We start from the raw sequence: 24,739 nt of genomic DNA on the forward strand, positions 1-24,739 counted from the left end.
TAAACTCCATCCATTCAGTCAGAACAACTCCACCTGTCTGCTGCTGTGTCCTTCAGCCCTGAAATAGCAATTGGGAGTCCTTCATAGCCCCTGTAACACTCACACACACATACTTGTACGTACACACACAAACACACACACACACACAAGGACTCTGCTGGTCACAGAAACAGTGGTGATGCAGATGTGGATGGAGACGGGGCAGTCATCATTTCTTATTGGCTATCCTCCGCTTCCTGGTGGCCAGCATGTCGTAGAAAGGATCCCTGCTGATGCTCGCCCTGCGGAGAGAGAACGCAAAAAAGGACACACATCAGTGATCGACTGTTTTCAACCACCCGCCTCAATCTTACTCACACTTTTTAATCATCTGCTGATATTAAAACCGACTGTGGTTTTGTTTCGCTGGACCGATGTGTCGGAAAACACTAAAACCTACTGCAGGGCTTACAGAAAAAGACATGACACATGATCAGTTTGTGATGTTCTGGAGGGTTCTGGGACTATTTTTGGGACGAGATTCAGTAATTTCTCTGTGTACTAACCTGACCTTAATCTGTCTCGTTGCTATCAGTCAGAGCATCCTACCCAAAACACACCACGTCTTCTGCCTGAGCTGCATTCTGCTGGGTTTAGAAATTTGCTCCAATTCTGATTGATCAACATCAAAACATGTTGTTGACTGTGATTTGTTACACCCCCATAAGTCTGGTCTTTAATTAAGCTTCTGCTCGCTGTGCTATAAATATATAAACATCTTATCATCTGCATCTATTATCCACAGAAAAAAAGTCACATCAAAAACTATTCAGCACCAAATTAAAGGTTATATCAGTTCGCTTATTTGAGTCAAAATGTAAACAGGAGAGTGCAACCACACTTGGTTTTCTACCACCACAGATTCACTGGATAACGTCAATGTCACTGTGACCATACTACATTTGCTTCTCTTGCATATTCAGGAGGATTCATTGTGCTTGATAATGGAAATCTCTGATCATCACAAAATTCGGCTTTAAACCACCGAATGTGGAAAAAAAAAATAGCAAAGCAGCAATTTAGGGTGGATTTTCATCTTCAGTGCTGTGATTGTTCAGCTTTTTCCGAAGAAAATAAGCAACAGAGATGATGGCATATGATCAAGTGGATATGTTAAACAGTTGCGTGTGTGGCAGGTTTTGAGCAATGTTCACATACGGTTTTAATTGTTTTCCTGTTCAGCCTGTGAACATTTAGTCTAATAACAACTCTAAATAATAATAATAATAATAATAGATTTTATTCAGATGCGCCTTATAGGCTCTCAAGGTCACCTTAGATGAAAAACAACACAGGAATAAAAATAATTAGAATATAAAAAAGGCAAAAAAAAAAGCCAGTCTAAATCCAGCTAGCAACTAGCTAACATTTGGGTGGCTAATTTTGCTTGTTATTTTGTGCTAAGCAGGTAGCATGTAGTAACAATACCACCAAGAGAAACACAACAAGGCTGTAAAACCAAACCAATTTGCTGAGGGGGGGTCAACTTTCACTTTTATAGACATTTGAATCATTGTGATCATAAAAACAGGACTACATCTGCTTTAAACTGTTGCTGCTGTGTGTCCTTGCAGCTCTGTGTCCTCCCTTCATATCCTGATGTGTTGTCACTGTCACACTGAAGATGAGAATAGCGCTGAGTAATCCCCAGCCTTCCCAGCAGCAGCTGCACAGCACTGGACATGCTGAGGTGGCCTGTGTGTGTGTGTGTGTGTCTGCACTCTGCACACACAACAGCTACCACCAGAGCAATTTCCACCTCTGCAGATGAGTCAGGTGTGGTTATAATATGTGTGTGTTAGAGAGAGAGAGGATCTGCTGACCACAGGACAGTCTGCCGCCAACCTCAGCTGAGTCAAGCGAGAGTGCGGTTGAAACGCCGTCTTGCTGAGTCCAATCTGTGATCTTTATCGTTCCAGCAACAGGAAGAGGCTTTACCTTATGATGTGCAATGAGATAGCGACTCCTGCTTCACACTTGTGCCTGGTAGGAGTAAAAGCACCAGGAGCAACAAAACCTGTTATCCAGGCGGCAGCGTGTCATCTGAAGGTCAACCAACTCTAAATTTCCTGACCCGAGAAAAATGAGCGCTTCTCTCGTCTTTGCAATCACTTTAACTGTCCATGAAGAAGCCTCGCCCGACCAAGACCGCTGTAACTTAGCTGCAAAAACCCATCACTTCCATTTAATGGGTACACATCTGTCAATGCTAAGTGGTTTTTTAATATCATTAGAGCAAGGAAAGCCTGTGTAACATGATTTTTCCTCTGATATTGATCATATTTGCCAGTGAAGCTGAAGCTGAGTGGATGATAACCAGCGAGCTGATCAATTACCCACCGGGTCCAATTTACCGCCGCACCTCCACTCTCCTTGCTGGTTAACAAGGCAGCGTTTGGAGATGACAAATCGGGTGCAAAGGCTGCCAGAACTCTTGTGAGAGCGCAGCAAGGCATGGTGTCTCTGAGTAGGTGTGTGCGTGTGTGTGTTATTCTTTGCTGAGCGCGACTCAATGGGAAGTGAGCTTATCCAGCAGAGCAGAAATCACCTCTGAGTGTTATCTGTGTGGAAGTGTGAGAAAGAGTCACATTTAGTCACCACCAGCATGTGTGTGTGTGTGCGCGACAGTGTGAGTGTGTATTTGTGCTGCAGTGCACGTTGTGATTAAGCTCACAGCTCAGTGTGTGTGTAGGTTTCTCATAGTCAAGGTCAGACATGTGAAAGGCCCACATGGGAGCAGCCCCTGTGTTGGCTAAGTGCCCTCTCGGTGTAAATGGATCCACACCAACACGCCGCCTCTTACTTGATGGATTTGATCCACTCCTCCTTCTCCTCTGGCGTGGGGGCCGATATCCTGTACACCACGTGGTTCCCCTCGACGACACGTCCGTCCGCCTCCGTCTTGCAGGCCTTGATCACCTGACCTTTGTGGTTTGGGTTGTAGAGCTCAAAGCAGTTCTAGGAAGAGACAGAAACTGATTAACATGGTGAAAGAATAACATCTCTCAGCAGTTATGTTTTTTTTTCTTTTTATTGAAGGTTTTGCAGATGGGGGATACCCACACGGAAAGAACCTATAGGTTTTAATATAGGTTTGAATATACGTATGTGGCATACATAAAATTGGCCGTTTTCATATATACGCATATATGCTATATATATATGGTGCATATATACGCATATATGCGATATTTCATATGAAACCTATATGCAGTTTATCTGTGCATATGGTGCATATATACGCATATATGCACCATATATATATATAGCATATAGGCTATGCATATGGTGCATTATGCATATATGCACCATGTTATATATATATAGCATATATGCGTATATATGAAAACGGCCAATTTTATGTATGTCACATATATTCAAACCTATATTAAAACCTATAGGTTCTTTCCATGTGGGTATATATTTAGTTTAGAAGAAAAAAAATGACAAAAAAGTTGAAGACAGGGAATATCTTATTCAACTTAAAAAAAAAACCCAGTTTAAATAGAGTTTAGTGTGTAAATTTAGAACAGTGTGTGCATTTGTTCCTTACAGGTTTCCTGGGCTCGTCCACCTCTCTGATACTCAGGTTCTCCAGGGGAATAATCCCACGAGGCTCTTTATCCTGGAGACACAAACAGACGACACTCAGCATCAACACGATGCTCGTTCAGAATGCAAATGTTCCTTAACCACCATCCAAGACGGGGACAATGTCAGCGGGCGATGAGGACACAATGACAAACAGTCTGTCACTGAGATCTTCTATCATCCACTGTTCACCACGTGTGTGGCTTTGTAGAGGATGAATGAGCTTTGTTCAAATTAAAATATGAAAATAGAAACTTTCCTGATGCTACATGTAGCGGCTTTACTTTGCACTGCAGGAATTTAAAGGTTAAAGTGTTTTATCTCTACATCATATTGAGCCTGACAGCGTTTAAGTAAAACAATTCAAGGTGGTGATTAAAGCACACTGGAGGTTTTTATTTAACCTGGTCATGTAGGGGACAGCGCCCGAGGGAGACGTAACCCGACACCCTCCGTCCTCTAGCGACTGCTTTTGTGACTGGGGGGGCCAGATGTGAAGTGTGTGTGTGTGTGTCAGTGTGTGTGTGTGATGGGGTGGGGGAGACCTTGAGGAACAACCCCGTGTCCTGCTTGTCATCTTCCTACTAATGAGGGGGCACAGCAGGGGGAGGAAATGCTCGGGGACGGCTGCTCACAGCTGGCTGTGTGCGTGTCTCTTTGAATGTATACCCCACCACAGATTGTGTGTGTGTGCGTGTGTTGAGGGATTGGGGAGTGTGTGTGTGTGTGTGTGTGTGTGTGTGTGTGTGTGTGTGTGTGTGTGTGTGTGTGTGTGTGTGTGTGTGTGTGTGTGTGTGTGTGTGTGTGTGTGTGTGTGTGTGTGTGTGTGTTCTCAGAATTAGGGATGCCGGGGTGAAGTGTGGGGTGACTCTCGCAGCGGGTTGGGGGGAGGTTCTTGGCATACGGCATAGCAGGGGCCAGATGTGTGCCACAGACTTTGCAGATGTTTCCCATGATGCCTCATGTTAATTGCTAGAGTGAGGTTCATTTAGGTCAAAGGGGCTACATCTGTTAAAGAGCAGGGCTGGGAGGCAAAGACCCCTGCCTCTGTCCTAACTGTGTGTGTGAAAAAGAGACAATGACGTGTGTGTCCTTTATTGATCTAACTACATCTATTTTGAGAAATATGTTAAGTTTAGCTCCTAGCTCCTTATTGTTTCTCATGTTTACATGCAGGCAGCTAGTTAACTTAGCTTAGCAAAGATCCTGGAAATGTACAAACCTGTGCAAACCCAAAAATGTACCATTTGGTTTTAAAGGGATAGTTCAACATTTTGGCAAATTGGCCCATTGCCATAATCGCTATAGTCATAGCAGTAGGTTCGTTACCTTTAATTGTCAGTGCAAGCTATTTTTAGAACGGCGGAGCAGAGCCGCGAGCTGCTCAGAGCTACGCTACGGAGGCTCATGGGATTTCTTGGTTTCCCTCATTAAATACACAATCCAAAAACTCCAAAATGCTTTGTGGACAAGTTGTGACCTGCACATTCACCACGCTATGAGATAATAACGGAACGTCACGAAATAGCTTACACCGACAAATAAAGGTAACGAACCTACTGCTATGACTATAGCGAATATGGCAATGGGACAATTTGCCAAAATGTTGAACTATCCCTTTAAAGTGGGGGATATGTGGTATACAATTCATTGACCTGAGGTGATGATATCTTTTGAGTCGTGTCATCACCGTGAGTCGGTCGAGCGACTGGTGCACAAACACTCATCTGCCTACTTACTGTTGTGTACTCAAAGTAGTAGAGGCAGTTGTCGGTCAGAATGAACCACCTCCTCTTCCACGTCTTCACCCGGCCGCCTGCGAAGAGAGACACACAGTTTTGACTTAAAAAACCTGAAGAGGTGACGGCGTCTTGTGCACGTGAAGTCTAACCTCCAGGAGACCTCGGCCCCACGCGCCACATCTGGTTCTGATCATCAAGTCTCTGCATTATTATTATTAGGCTCAATCAGAGGCTGGATACTCCACCTCCACCAACCGCTCCCAGTCCCCAGAGACTGACGCCTGAGGGCTGTGCAGGCGAGCAGTGGGGTGGGGTTGGGGGGGGGGGGGGGGGGGGGGGGGGGGGGGGGCGCGGTGGGTGGGAGCAGTCCAAAGAGATTTCTTTACAAGAAACAAAAACTCTCCATCTGCTTTAATCATCAGATAAACGTGGATTATTGGGATTATTAGATTGTCGGTTAATTACACCATCGGTGATGCAATGCAATGAACAATTTACCTATGTAATCAAAAATAGACATAATGTGGCTGATGTCAATGTACAGTCTGCAATAAGCGCCCCATAATAACATGTTTGCTGACTTTACAGAACAAGCAGAAAGCTGCTGTTACTGATGTAATCAATATGTAATGTGCACCTGACCTAGATTTTCATTCTATACCGCTATGCAGACTAAAATCCAACGTCTAGTGTGTATTATTCATAAGCAATATTTACTTCCACATGCAGCCACTGCATTTTTCTCTCTAAAGTGGAAGGAACGTGTACAATAGTCTTGCTGGGTAAATGTGGATATATGTTTTACTCTGCTACCATCCACCATAAGGCGGCCCGGAGAGCTCTTTATCCCCTTTAACCATATGTTTCATTTCATCCTCAAAACCTGACAGTTATTATGGCTTTCTACAGCAGGACCCTCTGATGCAGATTTATCACTTGGCTGTTTGTTTTTGGACACTCCAGAGAGGGAGTGCAAATATATGTGGGAAGGTTCAAAATTATGCACAAATGTGAGGGAGTAGAAAGTCTCACATCCGTCTATTTTTATGATTAGTACTATTGAACCAGATAGAACTAGTTTCCCATGAGTGTGATGTAGTCGTTGAATAAATATGAAGTTCTCACAGGCATGAGCACCATATTTTTACACTGGCTGGCTGTGTATCTAATATAAATGTTGATCTGGTTACATGCTGAACACTTTTTTTTTTTTTACATTTGTCTTTGTCTGAGAGAACAGGCTCTCCTTAACAGCTCATAGATATTCTGAAATATATTCTGAGTCTTAAACATCTAAATGACTGAATTTAATTATCATGCTGGATGATGATGGATTCAGGCATAGCAGTGGGCTCGATCCGGGTTAACAGTGTGGGTGTTATGAAAGCTTATGGAGCTTCACAGCCTCAGCAGTGCAGCTGTATGTCATATTGAAAATCTGCCCATCATTAACCAGGGGCTCCTGTCTTGAAGCTAAAATTAGCAGTGTGGGATTCACTAATGGGGGGAAACTGAATCTAAAATGATCTGGCAAGTGCAGCTAGTGGAACAGAGAGCAAAAGAGAAAGAGGAAGAGATAGGGATCCGTGAAGCAGCAGGGGGAGGTATGGAGGCCTGTGGGGCAGGAAAAGAGGGACAAAAAATGAAAAAGGGGCAAGGGTCGCCTTTACTTCACTGCATGACCAGTCACGCAGCGGCACGTGTGCATTCCCACAGCGCGGATTCAAGCGGCACCATTCACCAAAGCTCGAGCATGACCGCATGTTCTGGCAGATCGCTGCACAGGAGCTGTATGACGCGCAGGGCAGAGTCTCCAACGGTACAAAACATGAGGGGACCAGTTGAACTGACCCCTGTTTAACGGGAATCTACAAATGAGGGGAAGTCACTTGCGTCACAATGATGCATGTGACTGTTACATGTTGAAACTCCTAAGCCTGCAGCAGTGTCATTTCGCAGAATTTGTTTTGGTCATTTGGTTGACTAGCTAAGAGTACATAAAGACACATTGAAAGAGGTAATGTTACGTAAATGAGAAAAATACAGGAAATATGCTTTTAAGTTTTCTTGTTGAGAATTAGCTCATTCTCATGGCTGCGGACAAGTACGAAGCTAACGTTACATCCAATAATGGGTTTTACTAGCACGGCAAAAAGACTAGAAACAGGAGTAAGTAGCTCAAGCCAATTTGTGAACTTTTTGGGCGCTAATGACTACTAAATGCCAATGTCTGATTATTCCTTTAAATGAGGCCATTTTAAATCAGTTATCTAGACCAATAAAGAATTAAACCTGAAGGTGAGAACCCATTCATGTTAATGTGTTTTCAAATAAAGTAGAAACCTTTGCTTGTTTGTGCATGACTACGATATACATGACGTGGTCTGTTTGGAGTGATTGGCTCAAAGGTGTGTTGAGATGAACATCTATCTTTTCTGCCAAGTTTCTTTCTTTCTGCTGAATTCGCGCTCCACATGTTTTGCACCAACAGAGTCGAGCCCTCAGCGTCATCCAGCCTCCTCCAGAGCCACAAGAAGAAGCCAGTCCTCATGCAGGAGTATGAAAGAGATCATTGACCTTTCCTTTGGTTGAGATGATCCATCACCTCACACTGCCATCACTTATTTGCCCAATAACAGCTCTGATACAAAAAGCCAACTAAATGAGGCGGCTAGCATGTTCAGGGGACTGGGTGTGCTAAGGAGATAATGGCAGCCAATGCTATGCTATGTATGAGGACACTCTGTGATGAACTGGGTGGATGGAGGAGGAAGGAGCGTTACCTACCTCCTAATACAGATTTAAGAAGGAACAGCCATCACAGAACAGAATGAAAGAACAAAACACAGGGTGAAAGGGTGAAAGGTTAGAGAGGGAGTGAGGAACAAAAAACACACAGAGGGACACAGGAAGACAGCAAGCACAAAAAATTCACCATGAGAAAGAGTGGAGACGGAGGGAGAGAGAAGTTGAGATCACGGGAAGGATCCAGGAGAGACAACATGAGACGAAAAAGGAGGAGAGGTCGTGTGATGAAGGACGAAGATAGAAAAGACACTTAAGATCTTCTAGCGACCTACATGGTGCCATCGTGAAGGTCGACAGTTTCCTGGGCACAAGTGAGCAAAAATCACGAGCTGAATAAAAACAGTATTTTGTCGTTCTATTACCGTCAATGAGTCAGTGAGTTTGATATTTTCCAATTCACGGCACAGTTAATGAACAGATGTCTATTAAAGGTACATTGTGTAGGAATTACTCCCATCTAGCGTTGCGGTTGTAGATCGCAAGCAACTCAATCATATTTTTCATGCTGCATTCACATGAAATTGGGCGGACAGCCGCTGCACGTAACGGCATAAACAAGTGGTCCATCAGCACGAGGCAAAACAATACACGTTACAATATGTTGTCATGTCATGTCATGTCATGTCGTATTGTTCACTTGACCCACGTTTTACCGGCTTTCTCTCGACTTCTGTGACTAAAATGACATCTGGTTTGTTACCGACGGCCGTCTGCCCGACTGCACGTGAATGCAGCATCAGTGTAACGCTCCATTCCTCCTTTTCATTTTCATTTCTCCTTTATTTATTCAGGGAAGGTCCTCACTGCGTTACCACGGTGACTTTTCACAGACGCCACCTCGACCTGAGCCGACAGCTACGGTGTCTCCGATGAGTTTCCATGGTTTCCTACCGTCACGCTGCCACTGAACGTAAAAACATGGCGACACGACATGGCAGCCAGCACCGAGCTTACCCGCTCCATGTATAAAAAAACTTTTGAACGAAATAATCGATTTTCGTGAATAGATAACAGGAGAAGTTACACAATGTCCCTTTAATTAATAATACATTTCCAGTTACCATTACGTTATTATTGATGTTAACATCACTGACTTGTGATATTTGTCAGTTGGATTTTGCATCTTTTCCAGTTGTTGTTAATGTTTAAATCTGCAACAACTGAAAAGGTTTATCACCTATTTGTCCAGGAGCTACCGTCCTTCATCATGGCCGCCTCCTAATACACAAGTCACACACGCACAAACCAACACACTTCACCAAGGCGATGAAGGTCACTGCTCATCAAACTGACATTGAGGCCGTCCTGACTTTAAGACACGTAATCAAAGATTAGTTTTAGTAAATCTGAATGCACATACCGAGCTTTAGGAGCCAGCCTTCTCTGTCGGGGTTGAAGAATGTGTGCGTCAGATCGTTCCCATCATCCTCTGGGATTTTGAAGGGCTCGTTTTTGATGCTGTCATAAAGGTTCTGTGGACAAGGGGGGAGGAAAGCTATTTATCAAATGAGGAAACAATGGAGGGAAAACCTCAGTTGTATGGAGTGAAGTGAAGCAGAATGGTCACAGAAACCAATCACCACATTCACAGACACACTCACACACACAGTATTACGGACAAATCCTAACCCTGAGAAGCTCCTCTGGCAGATCTCCTCCTTCATTAATGCCTCTGTTCATGGAGATAAAGCGCTCCACGGGGGGCTTGTCTCTGACGTTTGGGTTGTGTAGGCTGGTGTTCAGCATGATGATGGCAAATGACAGCACATAGCAGGTATCTGAGAGCAACAGGAAGCCAAATGAAAGGGTTACGAAAGTGTATACCCTGCCAGAAACATCACGTATTAAGAATAGGGATGTCAGGATTACTTGTTTTCACAATTAATCGCGGTATTAAATGCCACAATTAATTGATCGTAAAGATTCCTAAATACCGACACTTTCCGAAAAATATTATGTTGGAACCATATCTGCAGATGTGCACCAAAGTAAAGGTAAACGCACAGATACTGGTCCATTTATCTAAAGTAATACTGAATTGGTTATATGTTAGCGTGTCAAAAAAACTATTAAAATAAATTTAAACATTTGGTATAGATGACAATTAATGACTTAAATATTTCAAACACTTCCCCCAGGGGATTAATAACTGGTCCTATATTAAGAGATTAGTAATGTTATAATATTTTGACTATTTGATTTTACACATTCATATTGTTGTGAAATGTATTGATGCATAATAATTGTGATAATCGTAGTACCGTGATTATTTCTCTGACAATAATCATACCAAGAAAATCTATAATCGTGACATCCCTAATCAAGAACCTACTATACTATTATCTCTACTGTATATCGAAATCTATCTGTTCAGCAGAAATATGATCACATGGCACAATGAAACATACAGCACAGAAAACTTCATGTTGAATACAAACCACACAAGATCAAAACTAGGACACAATTACAACGTAGTTCATTCTCTTCGTTCTCCATTTGGAAAATTGTGTATGTGCATATATGTACGTGTATGTACGTGTGTGTATGTATGTGTGTGTATGTGTGTGTGTGAGGGGTGGGGGTGTAGGACTGAAGTCTCTCTGCTGTGCGTTAATGTTCAGGCTCACACGGCCCAGTGGCTGCCTGTAAATGAATCATTCATTCCACTCTGTCTGTCTCCTCACGCTGACACACTTTGGTGCTGGCTGTCCTGCGCTGCTTATTGTCTGCCGACACACATTCTTTGTGAAGAAAAAAAAACACACGCACACACACGCACACACAGTGGAGCTTTGCACACAGTGTGCACAGCAAGAGGAACATCAGCGTGTTGAAAGAACGGATAATGATGATGATGATGATGAAGCACTGAAGGAAACAGGCTGCTCATGACCCTGATAATTAAAGATGTGTGATCAATTAATTTCTTTATAGGCCCAATATGTGGTTACTGCCACACACATGGTCCCCACATTGTTCATAACACAGACACACACACACACACACACACACACACACACGTGTTCATGCCTACGTGCAGATTACAGGACTCAAACATTTTTTTCCATAATGGGGACATAAACTAAGTGCATGTGGAAACAGTGACAAAGACATCTAATATTTGTATAAGTGGTGAAATATAACAACCCAGTTCATTCATAGCATCAGGATTTGCTTAGCCCTCTTACCGTAACAGGTAATCTATTACAATCTGGAGTATCCCTGCCTTCGAGCAACAATAACTTGCCTTAAAACATCTTTAATTATTTACAAACTGTTGTAGTTGTTGACTTTGTTTATCGCAAGACATGTATCACTTAACCAGGTTGAGTCCTAAATAATGAATGTCCCTTGTTTGTTGCTGGTTGTTCACTCTGATGTCGTCTGTTGCAGTGAACTGGAAACTGTAATCTGGTTAATCCTCATTGAACTTTAGTTACAGTAACTCTCGTGGTTTAATGATTGAAATGCATTAAAAAGAAAACAGGCCATCCTATAATAGACCCTCAGGCAGTGTTTGTGTTGCCATGTTTTGGATTTCACACATTGCAGCAGCTCCTAACTAGGACGCTCCTAACAGGTACTTGTGCCATTGCCAAGGGGAATGTGGAAAGATTTTTAAAGATTTTTTAAATAAAACAGAAGTCACAGTTTGATTTGAAAAGCATATTTAAAACATGAAAAACAGGTAGGGGAAAAATGAATAAAGATGAAATGGACAAAGTTAATGGGTAGCTATAGTTATTAGCTGTTATAGTTGGGTGAGGGAAGCTGATAAATGGGTTAAATTAACTAGATGTAACTGATCTAGGGTTTAAATAGTAAATATGGCTCAAACAGTTAACATCAATGTGAAAATGGTTAAAATAGTTTCAGTTAATGGATAATTATTTGTTATATAATGGATAAAAGAGTGTTATGTTATCAGGGTGTCTATAGATAATGAATAACCACTTACTTTCCCACTTTGATTTAAACTGTATAAAATGTATGGAGTTCAAGCCTTGTTTGGTAAAAAAAACAACACAAAAGCACAGTTTTAGCAGTAACTCTCTTTGTGTCTGACCTGTTGACTGGAAGACTCCGGGGTTGCACTGACAGTACCGTGACGCAAACGCCTCCATCATTCGGTCGATCTTCTGGGCTTCACCTGGCAAACGGAAACTCCACAAGAACTGCCTGTAAGAGAGACAAAGAGAGAGAGAGAGGGGGCTTTGATTTGTGATGTCACAGGGGTCAGGGTGCACAGGTTCAGTCTGGGTTCATCACTCCGTTGACCTTAGCGCTTGGACGAGGTTCAGGTCTGCGAACTCGTGCAGCTCCACAAAAGCCTGCAGCACCTTGATGTTGAAGTCATCCCTGTGGAGAAAAAAAAAGGACAAAAACTGATTTCCACTATTGTTCTAGCTGTAGCCATTTTGTTTTTTGTTTTTTTTAAACTATCCAGGATACCTCTCAACACAATGTGAACCCACAAGGCCGGGCGGAGGAAAAACATATTTCCTTCTTGACAGCATTTCTCAACCTGAATTTTTTCCCCCAGCATTCCTGTCATACTTGTGGCCTTATTCATACCGGACACTGAGCAGGTCTGAAAGCAATTTAAACAGCTGGCCTGTGTTGAATGTTTCTCCACCCGAGGGGAGGAAACGGTGCGTTTGAGTGATGAAAAACAGCTAAAACCAAACTTACAAAGGTTCTTTTTTTTCCTCTCCAAGGTTTGTTTGACCATCGGAGGGGGTTTCAGAGGAAGAATCAACAGCTGCCCTCGGGCTGCGGTCACCCCTTCTCTGATCGTGTTTGTTGTACATCAGGCTCTATGATCCTGCGTTGTTGTGAGCTGTGTATTGTTCCAAAGAAACCAGGAATTTTTCAGACTTAAGGGTTTTTTTAGTTTTAGTTTTCTTGTCCAAGGACGCAGTGGAAAAGTTGAGAGGAGTACAGAGAGTTCTGGCTTATAAGAAGCAGCAACAATCCTGGATTATTTGGAGGGCGAAGTGTTTTTTTTATGTCTGGAGCTTAATAAAACAAATCTTGTCCTACGAGGCCTCTATAGGTTGTTGCTATAGGTGAAGTTATTACAAAAGGAACTTGGATGTGGCCTGCTGTTTGGATTGGTGAAGTAAAAATAAAAAATAAATATAAACAGTATGTAACGGTGAGTGAGTGTTTAGAATCTGACAGTATATTCGAAAACAAAATATGCTGCCAAACACAAACTCTGCCTGCAACAATACCCTAATATCAGTCTGCATCTAGCTATGTCTCTCTCCCACTGTCTCCACCGCTTTTCCATGTGTCCCCCACTTGCAGCCCCCCCATCCCTTACCCACTCCACATCCCCTTCTCTCTAACGATAGGTTCCAGTTCCTTGCATAAGCTTAATTAGTGATAATTACCGAGTGTGAACCCTGAGCCTGTGTTTAGTGTGATTTGCACTGGGTAGGTGGCCTCTTTGATGATCCTCCAACAGAGCACCCCTTCCCCCACTCCCCCTGCCCACGCCACCCCCCCCCCCCCCCCCCTCTCCTGCCCCACCTCCCTCCCCCAAAACCCCTCATGTGAGCCTCATTGAGAGCACGTTGTGTGTGCTTCATTGTCTCAGCTGCTGTCTGTTGGGCCGATGCAGCGTCAGCACCTGTAACTGAGTCAATGCAGACTGGAGTTGATGGGACTTTGAAGATCAGAGAGAGTGGATCTATTTTAAAAAAGCCAATTAATTCAGTGTTTAATCGAGATTCCTTTTTTGAAATACCACTACAGGAGTTAATTTTTTTAATATCAACTTTAAAATTGAAATTGTGACCTTTTCTTCGCTTTTTAGGCGTTTAGTTATTTCTTGCTATACGTTATTTTCAGGCTAATTTTTATGTACTTCATGAAAGATTTAAAAGGTTATAAAAATACCTCAGTGAGAGAAGATGATTAAACCGTCTTGGTTGCTAGGTGACTGATATAAAAGTCAATAACCAATGTTGGATTAAGTAGCTATGGATAAAGCAATGAACCAATATGGAGTTTTTACAGACATACTGGTCATGGTGATAAATGGCCAATAAAAAGCTGCAGTCCACACATGGTGGAAATTACGTCTGACTATATTGTTGTTATGTATTTCTTTAAGAAAATAGAAAGTAAAGGATCCACGCATACTATATACATAAAAAAGTTCTTTCATTATTTCATTTATCCTTTGTACACCACTTTGGTGCTCAGGCTGTGCTTTAAAGAACTGTGTAAATAATTCATTAAGGCTGAAAAAATGAACTCTCACCAGATTCTTAAAGACAACAATCAATAATATTAGTCATTTAAAATGCATCACTTCCTGTTCATTACAGCTTGTACTGTAAAAGGCCTCAGCTACAGTAACGCACTGCAGCAAATGTAAGGAGTGATTAGCGGTCGATTCGTCGCTGTGTGTTTTATCAACTGGGGATAATGAGAAGCTGAATGGACACAGTGTTTATGTAAAAAATAGCACTGATGGATGCTTTTAATACCATATCTTATTATGTAAATTATCTGCAACTGATGATTTCCTTGGGCTATGAGTTGTGTGTAATTGAACTTCAGTACTTTCAGCTCCCCATCTCCTAGTTTTGAGTCAGCCTGCTTTGTTCCTCATATAGTATGTTTAACTATCTAATCTCACCCTCAGATAACACCATCTATCTCAATAGTCCTCTGTGTGGCTGTGCTACAGCTGCAGGATTTCCCTGCTTCTTCATTACCCAGCAGGCTGGCCTGAGATCTGAGGAGCTGCATTGCCCTTTTATTACCAGTTATAAGTCCACATGGGTGGACTATGACAAGACACCCACACTGCCTCAGAGATTCATGTTGAGGGGGAGTGGGTGGGGGGAGCGAGGGGTTCAATCATGTTCTCCCTCTTTAGTCAATAAATCCAGCCCATAATTTCCTACTCTAATCACGGAGGAGGTATAAATCCCATGTAAGCAGGGCTTTCTCCTTCAGCCTGACTGATGCTCTGTCTTACCGCTCGCCCAAGTAGTCTCCGATGACGGTCTTGTTAAGCCCCTCGCCTTTGTAGAGGAACTGGGCGATGTCTTCAGGGGTGTGCTGGAGGAGGTCGTTCTCCAGCAGGAACTGAATTCCCTGGAGACAAAAGAGGAGAAAGGAGGACGGTTGTTAATCTCAATTAAGTTCAGATGAAAGGAAAATAAAAGAGTTTCACTGATGAGAGTGGAATCATTTTATTTCATCTGAAGGGCCACAGAGATGCGAGATGCTGTGATGGTTTATGATGAAAGACATGTGGCCGGTGCAAAACAGAAGCGTTACCTTCTTTGGATCCATGTTGAATTTCTTCCTGCCCATGGCTATTTGTTTGTTTCTCTGGGATGTTTTACTGTGACAGAAAAACATAAAACAACTGAAAACAACTGATTGTCAAGTACCTGAATGTCAAACACAACAATTACATTTTATTTATAGTCTGAACTGGGGAGATTATTTCCTGCCACATCTGTTCCACTCATTATATGCTTGTATGTTCATGCTTGAATCTAATCTGAAAGACATATGCACAGGGAGACAAATAAAACCCCCACTGTGCACAGGCTAACCCAAATGTGTGTGTGTTTGTGTGTCTAATGCAGGTGGGTGATTAAGTGACAGATAAGAAGGCAAAACAGGAATGACAAACAGTACACACTGTGACACACAATGAATCACTAAGGAGAACAGGCCTGATTGATTTACACTGGCACATATTGACTGTCACCGTCTGAACACAACCTCACATGTTACGGGTCTGGACCCTATACAGAACAACGCTGTTTACGTGGTGCTGAACAATGGGCGTAATAAGTCAAATTTATCGACAAATAACCAGCTGAGTCTGGCTCATGTGACCACAATGCTTCCATAGAAATCCACATCCTTCCCAGGTCTATCTACTGCGCTCGTACAACCCAGAGTCACTTCAAACAAAAAGCACCTTTGTAGTCTGACTGTCTCTGACGGATCATGCAAATCCCAAACCCAACAAAGATAGAAGCAATGAGGGAACCAGGAGCCATAATAACTCTACTGGCTGCTATTTATGACTGGGGTTTAAAACCGATATCAGCGTTATTTAGGGCTGTTAACGGTCACAAAGGTCATGACCTGAATTTCTCCAGGAATTTTACTGACTCACCATCAAAACGTAAATGTTGGACAATGAACATAAAAATCCTCAATTGTTATAGTCATCATCTGAACTAAATGTGTGTGAAACTCAAATGAACAATCTGCTATTCAGTTCTATCTTGTTACACATTTAATTTGTCCAGTAGTGCAGTACATTAATGACTAAATACATGAAAAACTGATATTCCTGCCAATAAATGTATTTTATTCTGATAACACTAACCCTTTGCCTAACCCTAGTATTTAACTAAGGTAAACATGAGGCATGCTCACATTTTTAATACTGTGCTCATATTAACATGCATGTTATCATTTAGCAGTGCCTACACAGCTATTGTAGACTTTAAAAATACACGAAGATCATTGACAATGGGAGTATAGGCTATATTGTTTTTTACTGAATTGTACATTGAATTTTTGAAATTGAAGTAAAAAAAAAATGGAATATGGAATTGAATATCTGAACCATTCATTGGACTTTTGTTCTTGTTTTTAATAACAAATAAGCAGCAGTTTAATCAGTAGTGGAAAAAAAAAAACTTTTTTGTCGACACTGTCACAGAGCTGTTAATGAAATCTCATGTTTTAGTATTGCCGTCATGTACTGGAGAGCTTTATGTTGAGTGGTATTTGTAATATTCTGCTCCTCACACTTCACTAAGACCTGAGTGGGTTGGATTTACACTTCTCCAACAAAAAAAGAAATTGCACTTGCAAGCTTCATAAAGGTTGAACTTACAGCAGAGAAGTTGTAATCGATTAAAACGAGCCACAAAGCTCAGAGGAATACATGATGGATTCTGTAGACGGACTAGACTGGCTTACCTTTCTCCAACACACGTCAGCTGCTCGATCTCCGTCATGACCTCTGCTATCTCAAACTTCAACCTCTGAGAGAAGAGAGTGACAAAGCAGCGACAGAGTGTTACAGTGTGAGATGGGACTGCATGCTGTGGAAAAGTCATTCCTTATTTTTTTCCAGCTGACCGTGAGTACAAAGATGGACTGCACGTCAATTTGCATCATGCAAAGAGACGTACAGAGCTATGGCAGCAGATAGGCAAAAACAAAGATAATAGATTATGAATGTATATTGTACTTGTCTAAATATGTCGTAAAATGATCTGCTAAAACCATCAGCCTTGAACAGTAAGACAAACGCACAATGCACCTCTGTGTAGCAGGCTTTCCTACATGCTCATATCAACCTCAGCGTCATACACACCTCAATATCATCGAGCAGCTCTCTCTTCCTGCGTCGGATGTTTGACAGCTCATCCCTCTCCTCCAGGGACAGATCCTCAGGAACTGAAAGACATGATGCAGAAAACACAGCACGGCTTAACTTCCATTTCTACGCTATATGCTCGGCCCTCTCTCCGTCATCGGCTCTGCTCGCTCCCAACAACTGGAGAAAGGGCAGAGATGAAGGAACACAACACAAGTGAGCTCTAAATCCAATCTAGTGCCTGCAAGTTGTAAAGTTGTTGAGATGGATTCGTCCCTCAGTATACAGCGAAGTGACAGGAATACTGCTGCTGCTTGCTGCTGCTGCTTCGACTTGATTTCACCTTGTTCTGCCGGAGCAACACATATCAGGATCCTGCATGTTCGTCTTAATTAACTAGAGAGAGGGGGCGAAGGATCTTAATTATTCCACTTGAAAGTGCTTTACCCCCTTCCCTCCTTCTCCATTTGGCTCAGGGGGGGGGATTCTATTAATAAAACCAATCCAGATTAAGTTTTCTTTCATTACATGTGAATTTGGTAATTTAACACGGCCTACAACCCTGATTCCCCCAGCCCTGAGGCCTTTACTGCTCCAGGCAAAAAAAAAAAAAGGGCAAGAAGGGAGTACGAATTGCTCTCTACACGCTGCTCCTCGCCATTTTTCATTCTCCGTCTTTTGTCTTTATCTACCCCTCTCTCCTCTCTCTCTCTGTTTCATTCTCCCACACATACACACACACACATTTTATTTCTCAATTTCCTCCGTCTTCCTGATGCACAGAGAGCCCGAGCAATCTCACTTCATTAAACCAGCTTAGAGGCGGAAAACACATCTCTCTACGGGGAAAAAGCACGTCTAATATCACAGCTTCAGCGCTGCCTACATGTTGCTAAAGGAGATATATGAATATATATCAAGAACATCACTTGTTATTTTTTCCTTGCAGGCGGAAGTCTGTGCCAATTAAAGTTAAAAAAAAAAGGTCAGTGGGCTTATAAGAGGAAGCATTCAACCCACTTTTAATTCGACAGCTTGTAAAAGAGTTGAGGGGAGCGGAGTGTAACAATGAGACAAAAGGCACTTCCTGACCTGGTTATGTAATTCTGAAGCACCGTGATGAGGGTCAGGTAAACAGCTGAGGGATTTCCTTTGCGGTCCATGTTTTTTAATAGAGAACAGAGGGGGATATAGCTACAGTACAGAACTAAAAAACCATAATTAGCGCTGTTAACCTCTGGCTAAATCACTGCACTTGAGCAACACAACTGTGAGAACTGTGAGTAGTGTGGCTTGAAAGCCAATTAGTGCTCCTAAAAAAGTTTTCCAGGCTGCTACACAAGACTTTAATCTTTTACTTGAGGAATGTTTTCTGTTTTCTTTTGGTCTACATGCAATGAAATTAGGAAGAAGCAGAAAGACGTGTTGCTGCCTTTCTGCCAGCTAAGCTAAGTAGCTGCTGCTGTAGCTTCATCTCTTAAAGCAGATATCAGTGGAATGTTTTTGTTAATATAAGTCCTAAATAGTCCTATTTTCCGTCAGCAATCACTTACATGAAGTATTTCAGCCTAAACACGAGTCTCTCCGTCACTCTGCTCTGCTGTAACCCGAGGAGAAAATTTTCCTTGTGGGATACAAGTGTTATCCAATGAGAAGAGAGAACGGCATGAAGGGCTGTGTGTGCAGCCAAGGGATGCGCGTGAATGTGGTGACGTAGCACGAGGACCAATTGATGCCTGACAAGGGCGGGGGCTGCTAACTCATGTTGCGTTCAAGGAAACTCGTACTTTGTGTTTTTCCTTCCTGTGAAGTCATACCAGTTCGATCTGGTACGAGTTCACGGGTCGGAAGTTACGAGTGGCCGTTATAGGGAACTTTCACAGACAACAGGATGGTAAAAACACGAGCTACGGGTTACCTGGAACGCTACCAAGTCGTAGTTGTGACTTGAAGCTGTAACTTACGGTTTCAAAAGCCTGCCTTGAACGCAGCATTAGCCGAAATGGCCGTGCCAGTGATATCTGCTTTAACACACTAATAGGAATGGTGTCAATCTTCTCATCGACCTGTCTGCAGGGAAGGGAAGAAGGGGATTTCCAAAAAAAATGTGGCACCACCGCTGTACACCCACTGAGGGCATTAAAGGTAAATGTCAACATTTTTGACTCAGATTCACTGCAGTCTGATTTTGACAAAGCCTGTGGAGGGTTGACGCATTTGATCTAAACAGACTAAAAAAAGGAAGACTGGCCTGAGGAGATGTAATTAAAAGGTCAAGATGGTAAACTTCACAACTTGTTTCTGCCACAGCAGTTCCAGTTCTGATACAGCTAAAGGATGACGAATACAGTTCAAGGTTTAGACTCTCCAAATCTGTCACAATTGAGATGACACACATAGCCTATCAGATTTTGAAACACTTGATGATTAAAAATATATATAACAGTAACAGTAATTCAGTAACAGCTTTGATAATCTGTATTACAGTAGATTTATGAGTTAATACTTGATATTCTCATGTGTTTAATGATGATTACCAAATGTAATGCTAACAGAGCTGCTAGCATAATACTGCAATATTTGAGGGTTTTGTTTAAAAAATAGATAAATACATTTTTCATTGTAAAATGAATGACATGTTCCTTAGCAAAAGAAACAAACAATTTGAATATATCAACCTCTGTTCTTGGCTTTTTCTTTCTTTCTGTTTTAGCAGTCACCAGTTAAATCATCAGTTATCTAACATTAGGATTAAGTTTTTAAGTAATTTGCCCAGAGGAAGATAATGTGCACACACAGCAGACAGCTTCATGTTTTCCATTTGCCTGAGGCAGTGCATTAGCTAATGGAGATATCCACTGGCTGCAACAGTGTGCATGATTACAATCTTCATTCATTACTAATCTAATGAAAAGCAGAGGATGCACCCTTTAATAAAAGCCCACCACCATTATCCTCCAATCCAGGCCTCTCTTACTGGATCTGCTATGATGTACATGTGTCCATCAAATTACACTTTGGTGGAAGATGGTGGTGGTGGTGGTTGTGGGGGGCTAGTCTCTACAGAGGTGGTCCTCCAATTACATTATTAACACACTTCCCCCTGTGACCTTCTATGGAAATGAGTTTAGTGTCTTCAGCAAACACAGCCACGCTTGAATGACACAATCTACTGAAATCAATTATGGTGTGAGTCATTTCTTCACAGCAAGAAGAGGGCTGAGGTTTTGGATTGTCCAGTGGCGAAGCAGCTGGAGCTGGTGGAGGCACTGCTTTAAATTGAGCTAAATCTGCAGGAAACTTGACTTAAAGCACATTTTAACCTTGGTGGCTTCTAAAAGAAATCTCGTATATGAGAGCTTAGAAATCCACTGTGAGCTGCGGGTTGAGAGGGTCCGAAGGGTTTAAACTCGGCCATGTGCAACAGAGAACAAGAGGCTCCAGTAATTTTCCCCCCTAAAAACAAAATCCCTCAAAATCTACTTTTAGGAGTAAATCCCCTGCTGCTCTTCACACCCAAAACTAACAACTGTCCCTGACCACCCACTGAAACCAGAGGCTTTAATGGCATTTAAACTAATGCAGGGATACTTTGGCACGCACACACCATCACCAGTCTCCATCAGTTTCATAACTTTTACAATGTTTACTTTGGGCGCCAACAGTGGAAGCCACCTCATAAGACTGGACGTGGGGAGGAAAATATTCAACAGGCCTTGAGAGCAGATTGAAGGACTTCCCTACAAGCGGCGCTCATGCCAGTTGTGCAGGAAAAGCGGCACAGTCCTCGGAGCGCATGGAGCTCAGAGTGAAAATCCCACGCTCACTTAACACTGGCTGCAGTCCCAGTTTTCACTGACTCCTGTGTGTGAGAAAGGATTTGTCCAGATCCGCTGGTTTTTAAACTAGCGACTTTACTTACTGTGATGTCTTTTAAAGTGGATGAGCTTTAAAAAAAAAAAAGAAAGAAAGAAAAAAGATAACCTTGTTACCCCGCTTGGCCTCTCCAGCACAATGCGACACATGCAAGGAAGTCATTAGAGGACAGGAGGAAAAGTTCCTCTGGACCCAGACTCTAATCTGAAGCCCACCACCCTCAATCCCTCTGACTGTCCACGATGGAAGACACACTCTGAATTACAGCCGGGGTCATACATACAGACAGACAAACAGACGCGTGGATAGAAAATGCACATGAGCACATACACACCCAGGCCAGCTGGCACTAATCCCACGCATTCGCCCTCCCCGCCGCTCTTTAAGCCCGATGTGAGTCTGATGGGGCAGAAGTGTGATGTATAACAGCATATACAGTACATACACAGATGTTGCCGCCGACCAGTCGCTGCCTGACTTTAACCTACTTTGCATCGGTGATGCGGGATAAAATAATGTGACAGTAAGTGTAGCAGCAGATCGGAGATGAGTCTGGCGAGGCCGTCTGCAGAGGCACTTTGGCTCCGAGCCACAAAGCATGTAGAATGATTGGTTGTCAGCATACAGGCCGATGTGAGGGGACGGGGGTTGTGATACAAAGGGTAAAAAGGTCACGTGCAGGAATCTACATGCATGTGTACATATGTGGCCATAAGACCAAGTTCATCATGTGAAATATCTACTCTAGTTTTTATTCTGGTGAAAACTAATTGCTAAAACTATTGCTGCAGGAACAATTATTTTAATGACTGATCATTCCATTAATTAATTCCCTCAATTAATTAATCTACGGCTATTTAGGCTGTATTTACACAGTCTAGTTATTTTTTATTTATTTATGTCCAACACTTCCATTTTTGTGTACAAACTGCACACCATACAGAGTAGTATTCTATAACTGTATATATTCTTGAAACATTTTGGCACATAACTATACAGAATGTCTCTCTCTCTCTATTTGTCTGTTTTTTATATTTTCATGTTTGTTTTTATATTTCTATATTTGCTTCTTCTTTTTTTTTTACCCTGTATGTTACAATGCTACTACAACAACCAAATTTCCAATGTGTGGGATAAATAAACAGTCTTATACAGTTAAAACTCATGATAGTGCAGTATAGCTTCAGTTTAATTAGAATTGAAAAAATGAATTGACCATTTTATTCTCCTGATTAAAGTGAGTCTGTTCAGATTGTATGAATAACTGATGAATGTGTCTGACGTGCTACCTGCGCCTGCACAAACATGCATTATTAATATCATACGGTGCGCCCCGGTGTAGTCAGTTCAGTAATCATTTAGCAACTACACTCCTGCCCTTTGCGTGAGAAGACATTCGGGGGGCTAATATGGCTTCTAGTTTTTAACCACCGCTGGGGTCTCAGGGAGAATCTGGGGCTTGGGGGAGCTGAACAGCCCCCCATGCTGATTGCTCTGGTTAATCTGCAGTTTTGTAGAGGGGACCCCCTGCTGTGAATGCATTTGCGCGAGTGCATGGTTGCATAGGAGGTGGTCTGCTGCACACCATGTCCTCCTTATATGACACATCTGCTCAGCATCAGCACTATGTCAATATTTGATTCAATGAGCACTGCCAGTGGGATCTGAGGGACTTCCACTGCCATATGCTGGCGGCCAAAGTAACTATAATCTGATGATTTGATCGGCCTGAGAATGAATTAGATGGATGCTGTTTCTTCTGGCATCCGGGCAGGATGAGGAGGCTTTTCGCTGAGGCTGAGCGCCGTCCAAGTAGCTCACTGTTCCCTCGCCGCGACAGATCTCAGAAGATTGTCCAGGTTTTGGACACAATTTACGGGTAAACTGTAAAAACCTTCGGACTAATATCTTTCACTTTTAATCATTCAGGGGGTAATAATATCGAAAAGTGAGGCTCAACGCAGGGCGGGCGTCAGAGCCTGTTTGCTTCTATCTACATTCAGCCTGAAATCTAGACTGTACAATATTAAGCTGTTACAATGTCAGCTGTTTTTGTGGTGTGACATATTTGGAACGAGTTGTGGATAATTTGCTTCAATTAACAAACATATTGGATTTTATGCGAAACTGCCTGCTGTAAATTTGTCTCAGCTTTCTTGCCTCACCAAGTATCAGGAGATGATTTGAATCGTTTTTGCTAGTCTAAATGTTATGGCTCTGGGAATATCAGTATGAGCACATTAATTACCAACCTGGCATAGCTGTTACCGTTATTTTACACATTTCGAGTAGCTTTTATCCTTGTAAAACTGTAAATATCACATGTTCAGCCTCACTATGAGTTAAATCACTGGGTGGAACATGTGGATGTGACAATACATTTCTAAAGCCGACATATCTGAGGGATTATTTCCTGACAGATACCTGTGGGTGTCAGGTGATTGACAGGAAGCCGAATGAATGAAGCGCTTTATCTGATATGAACACGCTCAGCTCCATTATTGTGATAGATATCTAGCTTGGGAGCAAATCTGAAATCTGTAGGCTGGGCCGGGGTGCTTTTCATTCTACACACAACAACGTACGAGAGAGGAAAATACGTTTTGATATCTCCAAACACGCTGACAATGCGCAGACACCGGCAGAAAAAAGGAAGGGCTGTCAGTGACAGTGTCAGCCTGGATGAAGCGAGCCGCTCCGTGTGTGTCGGCCTCCCCCCTGGTCTGCTTGTCCAGGATGTTCCTGTGATGGTTGTGCATTTGCCTGCAAAAACACTGACTTTGGCTGACCACCGCCATCCCATTCACAGTGAGACCGGAGCAACCTTTGATCAAAACAACAGCTACAGAAACCACCCACAAAGCTTAGGCCACCTTCTCTCTCTCTCTTTTTGTGTTTCACTACAGCTCCTTATAGATGGATGGTGTTCAATATCAACCTGTCCCATGGCTACCTGCTGGATCAAAGAGTTTCCATTAAAAGCAGCTCTCTCCTCACACGAGCTGATTTGAAACAGAGCAAAAGAGAAAATATATGCTCCATCCAGATTAGAAAAAAAGAAAAGGGGGGGGGGGGCAGGAAATGAAATAACAGAGCGCCAGGACATTTTACTAAGGTGAGAACGAGCTGGGCCTGGGCGTTGGCGTGGTTCTCCATTTCTATCAAGCCAGTAGCCAGGAAACACACGTCTCCCCTCCAGCCTCCTCCGCCCCCGACTCTCTCTCTGTCTGTCTGTATGGTCAGCTGGACCCTGTTTTCTCTCCTCTCTCTCCCTCTGCTGAAATTAGGTGTGGATTAC

General features: G+C 42.6%; 1 protein-coding gene across 1 annotated transcript in view; it reads right to left on the bottom strand.

The window, feature by feature from the left end:
- Positions 1–84: 84 nt before the first annotated feature.
- The window catches only part of LOC311002421 (cytohesin-3-like), a 30,381-nt gene continuing 5,726 nt past the window's right edge, over positions 85–24,739 (bottom strand). Inside the window, exons 2-13 of the mRNA XM_083993786.1 lie at positions 17,563–17,645; positions 17,163–17,227; positions 15,486–15,552; positions 15,181–15,299; positions 12,459–12,539; positions 12,247–12,359; positions 9,810–9,958; positions 9,541–9,652; positions 5,370–5,446; positions 3,593–3,664; positions 2,843–2,997; positions 85–281 (exon numbers count right to left, since the gene is read on the bottom strand). Of these exons, the coding sequence (XP_083849912.1) occupies positions 209–281; positions 2,843–2,997; positions 3,593–3,664; positions 5,370–5,446; positions 9,541–9,652; positions 9,810–9,958; positions 12,247–12,359; positions 12,459–12,539; positions 15,181–15,299; positions 15,486–15,552; positions 17,163–17,227; positions 17,563–17,645 (1,166 nt within the window). The 3' untranslated portion in view covers positions 85–208. The remainder of the gene's footprint in view (positions 282–2,842; positions 2,998–3,592; positions 3,665–5,369; positions 5,447–9,540; positions 9,653–9,809; positions 9,959–12,246; positions 12,360–12,458; positions 12,540–15,180; positions 15,300–15,485; positions 15,553–17,162; positions 17,228–17,562; positions 17,646–24,739) is intronic.

Source organism: Trachurus trachurus (genome assembly GCF_905171665.1).
Source record: "Trachurus trachurus genome assembly, chromosome: 19".
Lineage (NCBI taxonomy): Eukaryota > Metazoa > Chordata > Actinopteri > Carangiformes > Carangidae > Trachurus > Trachurus trachurus.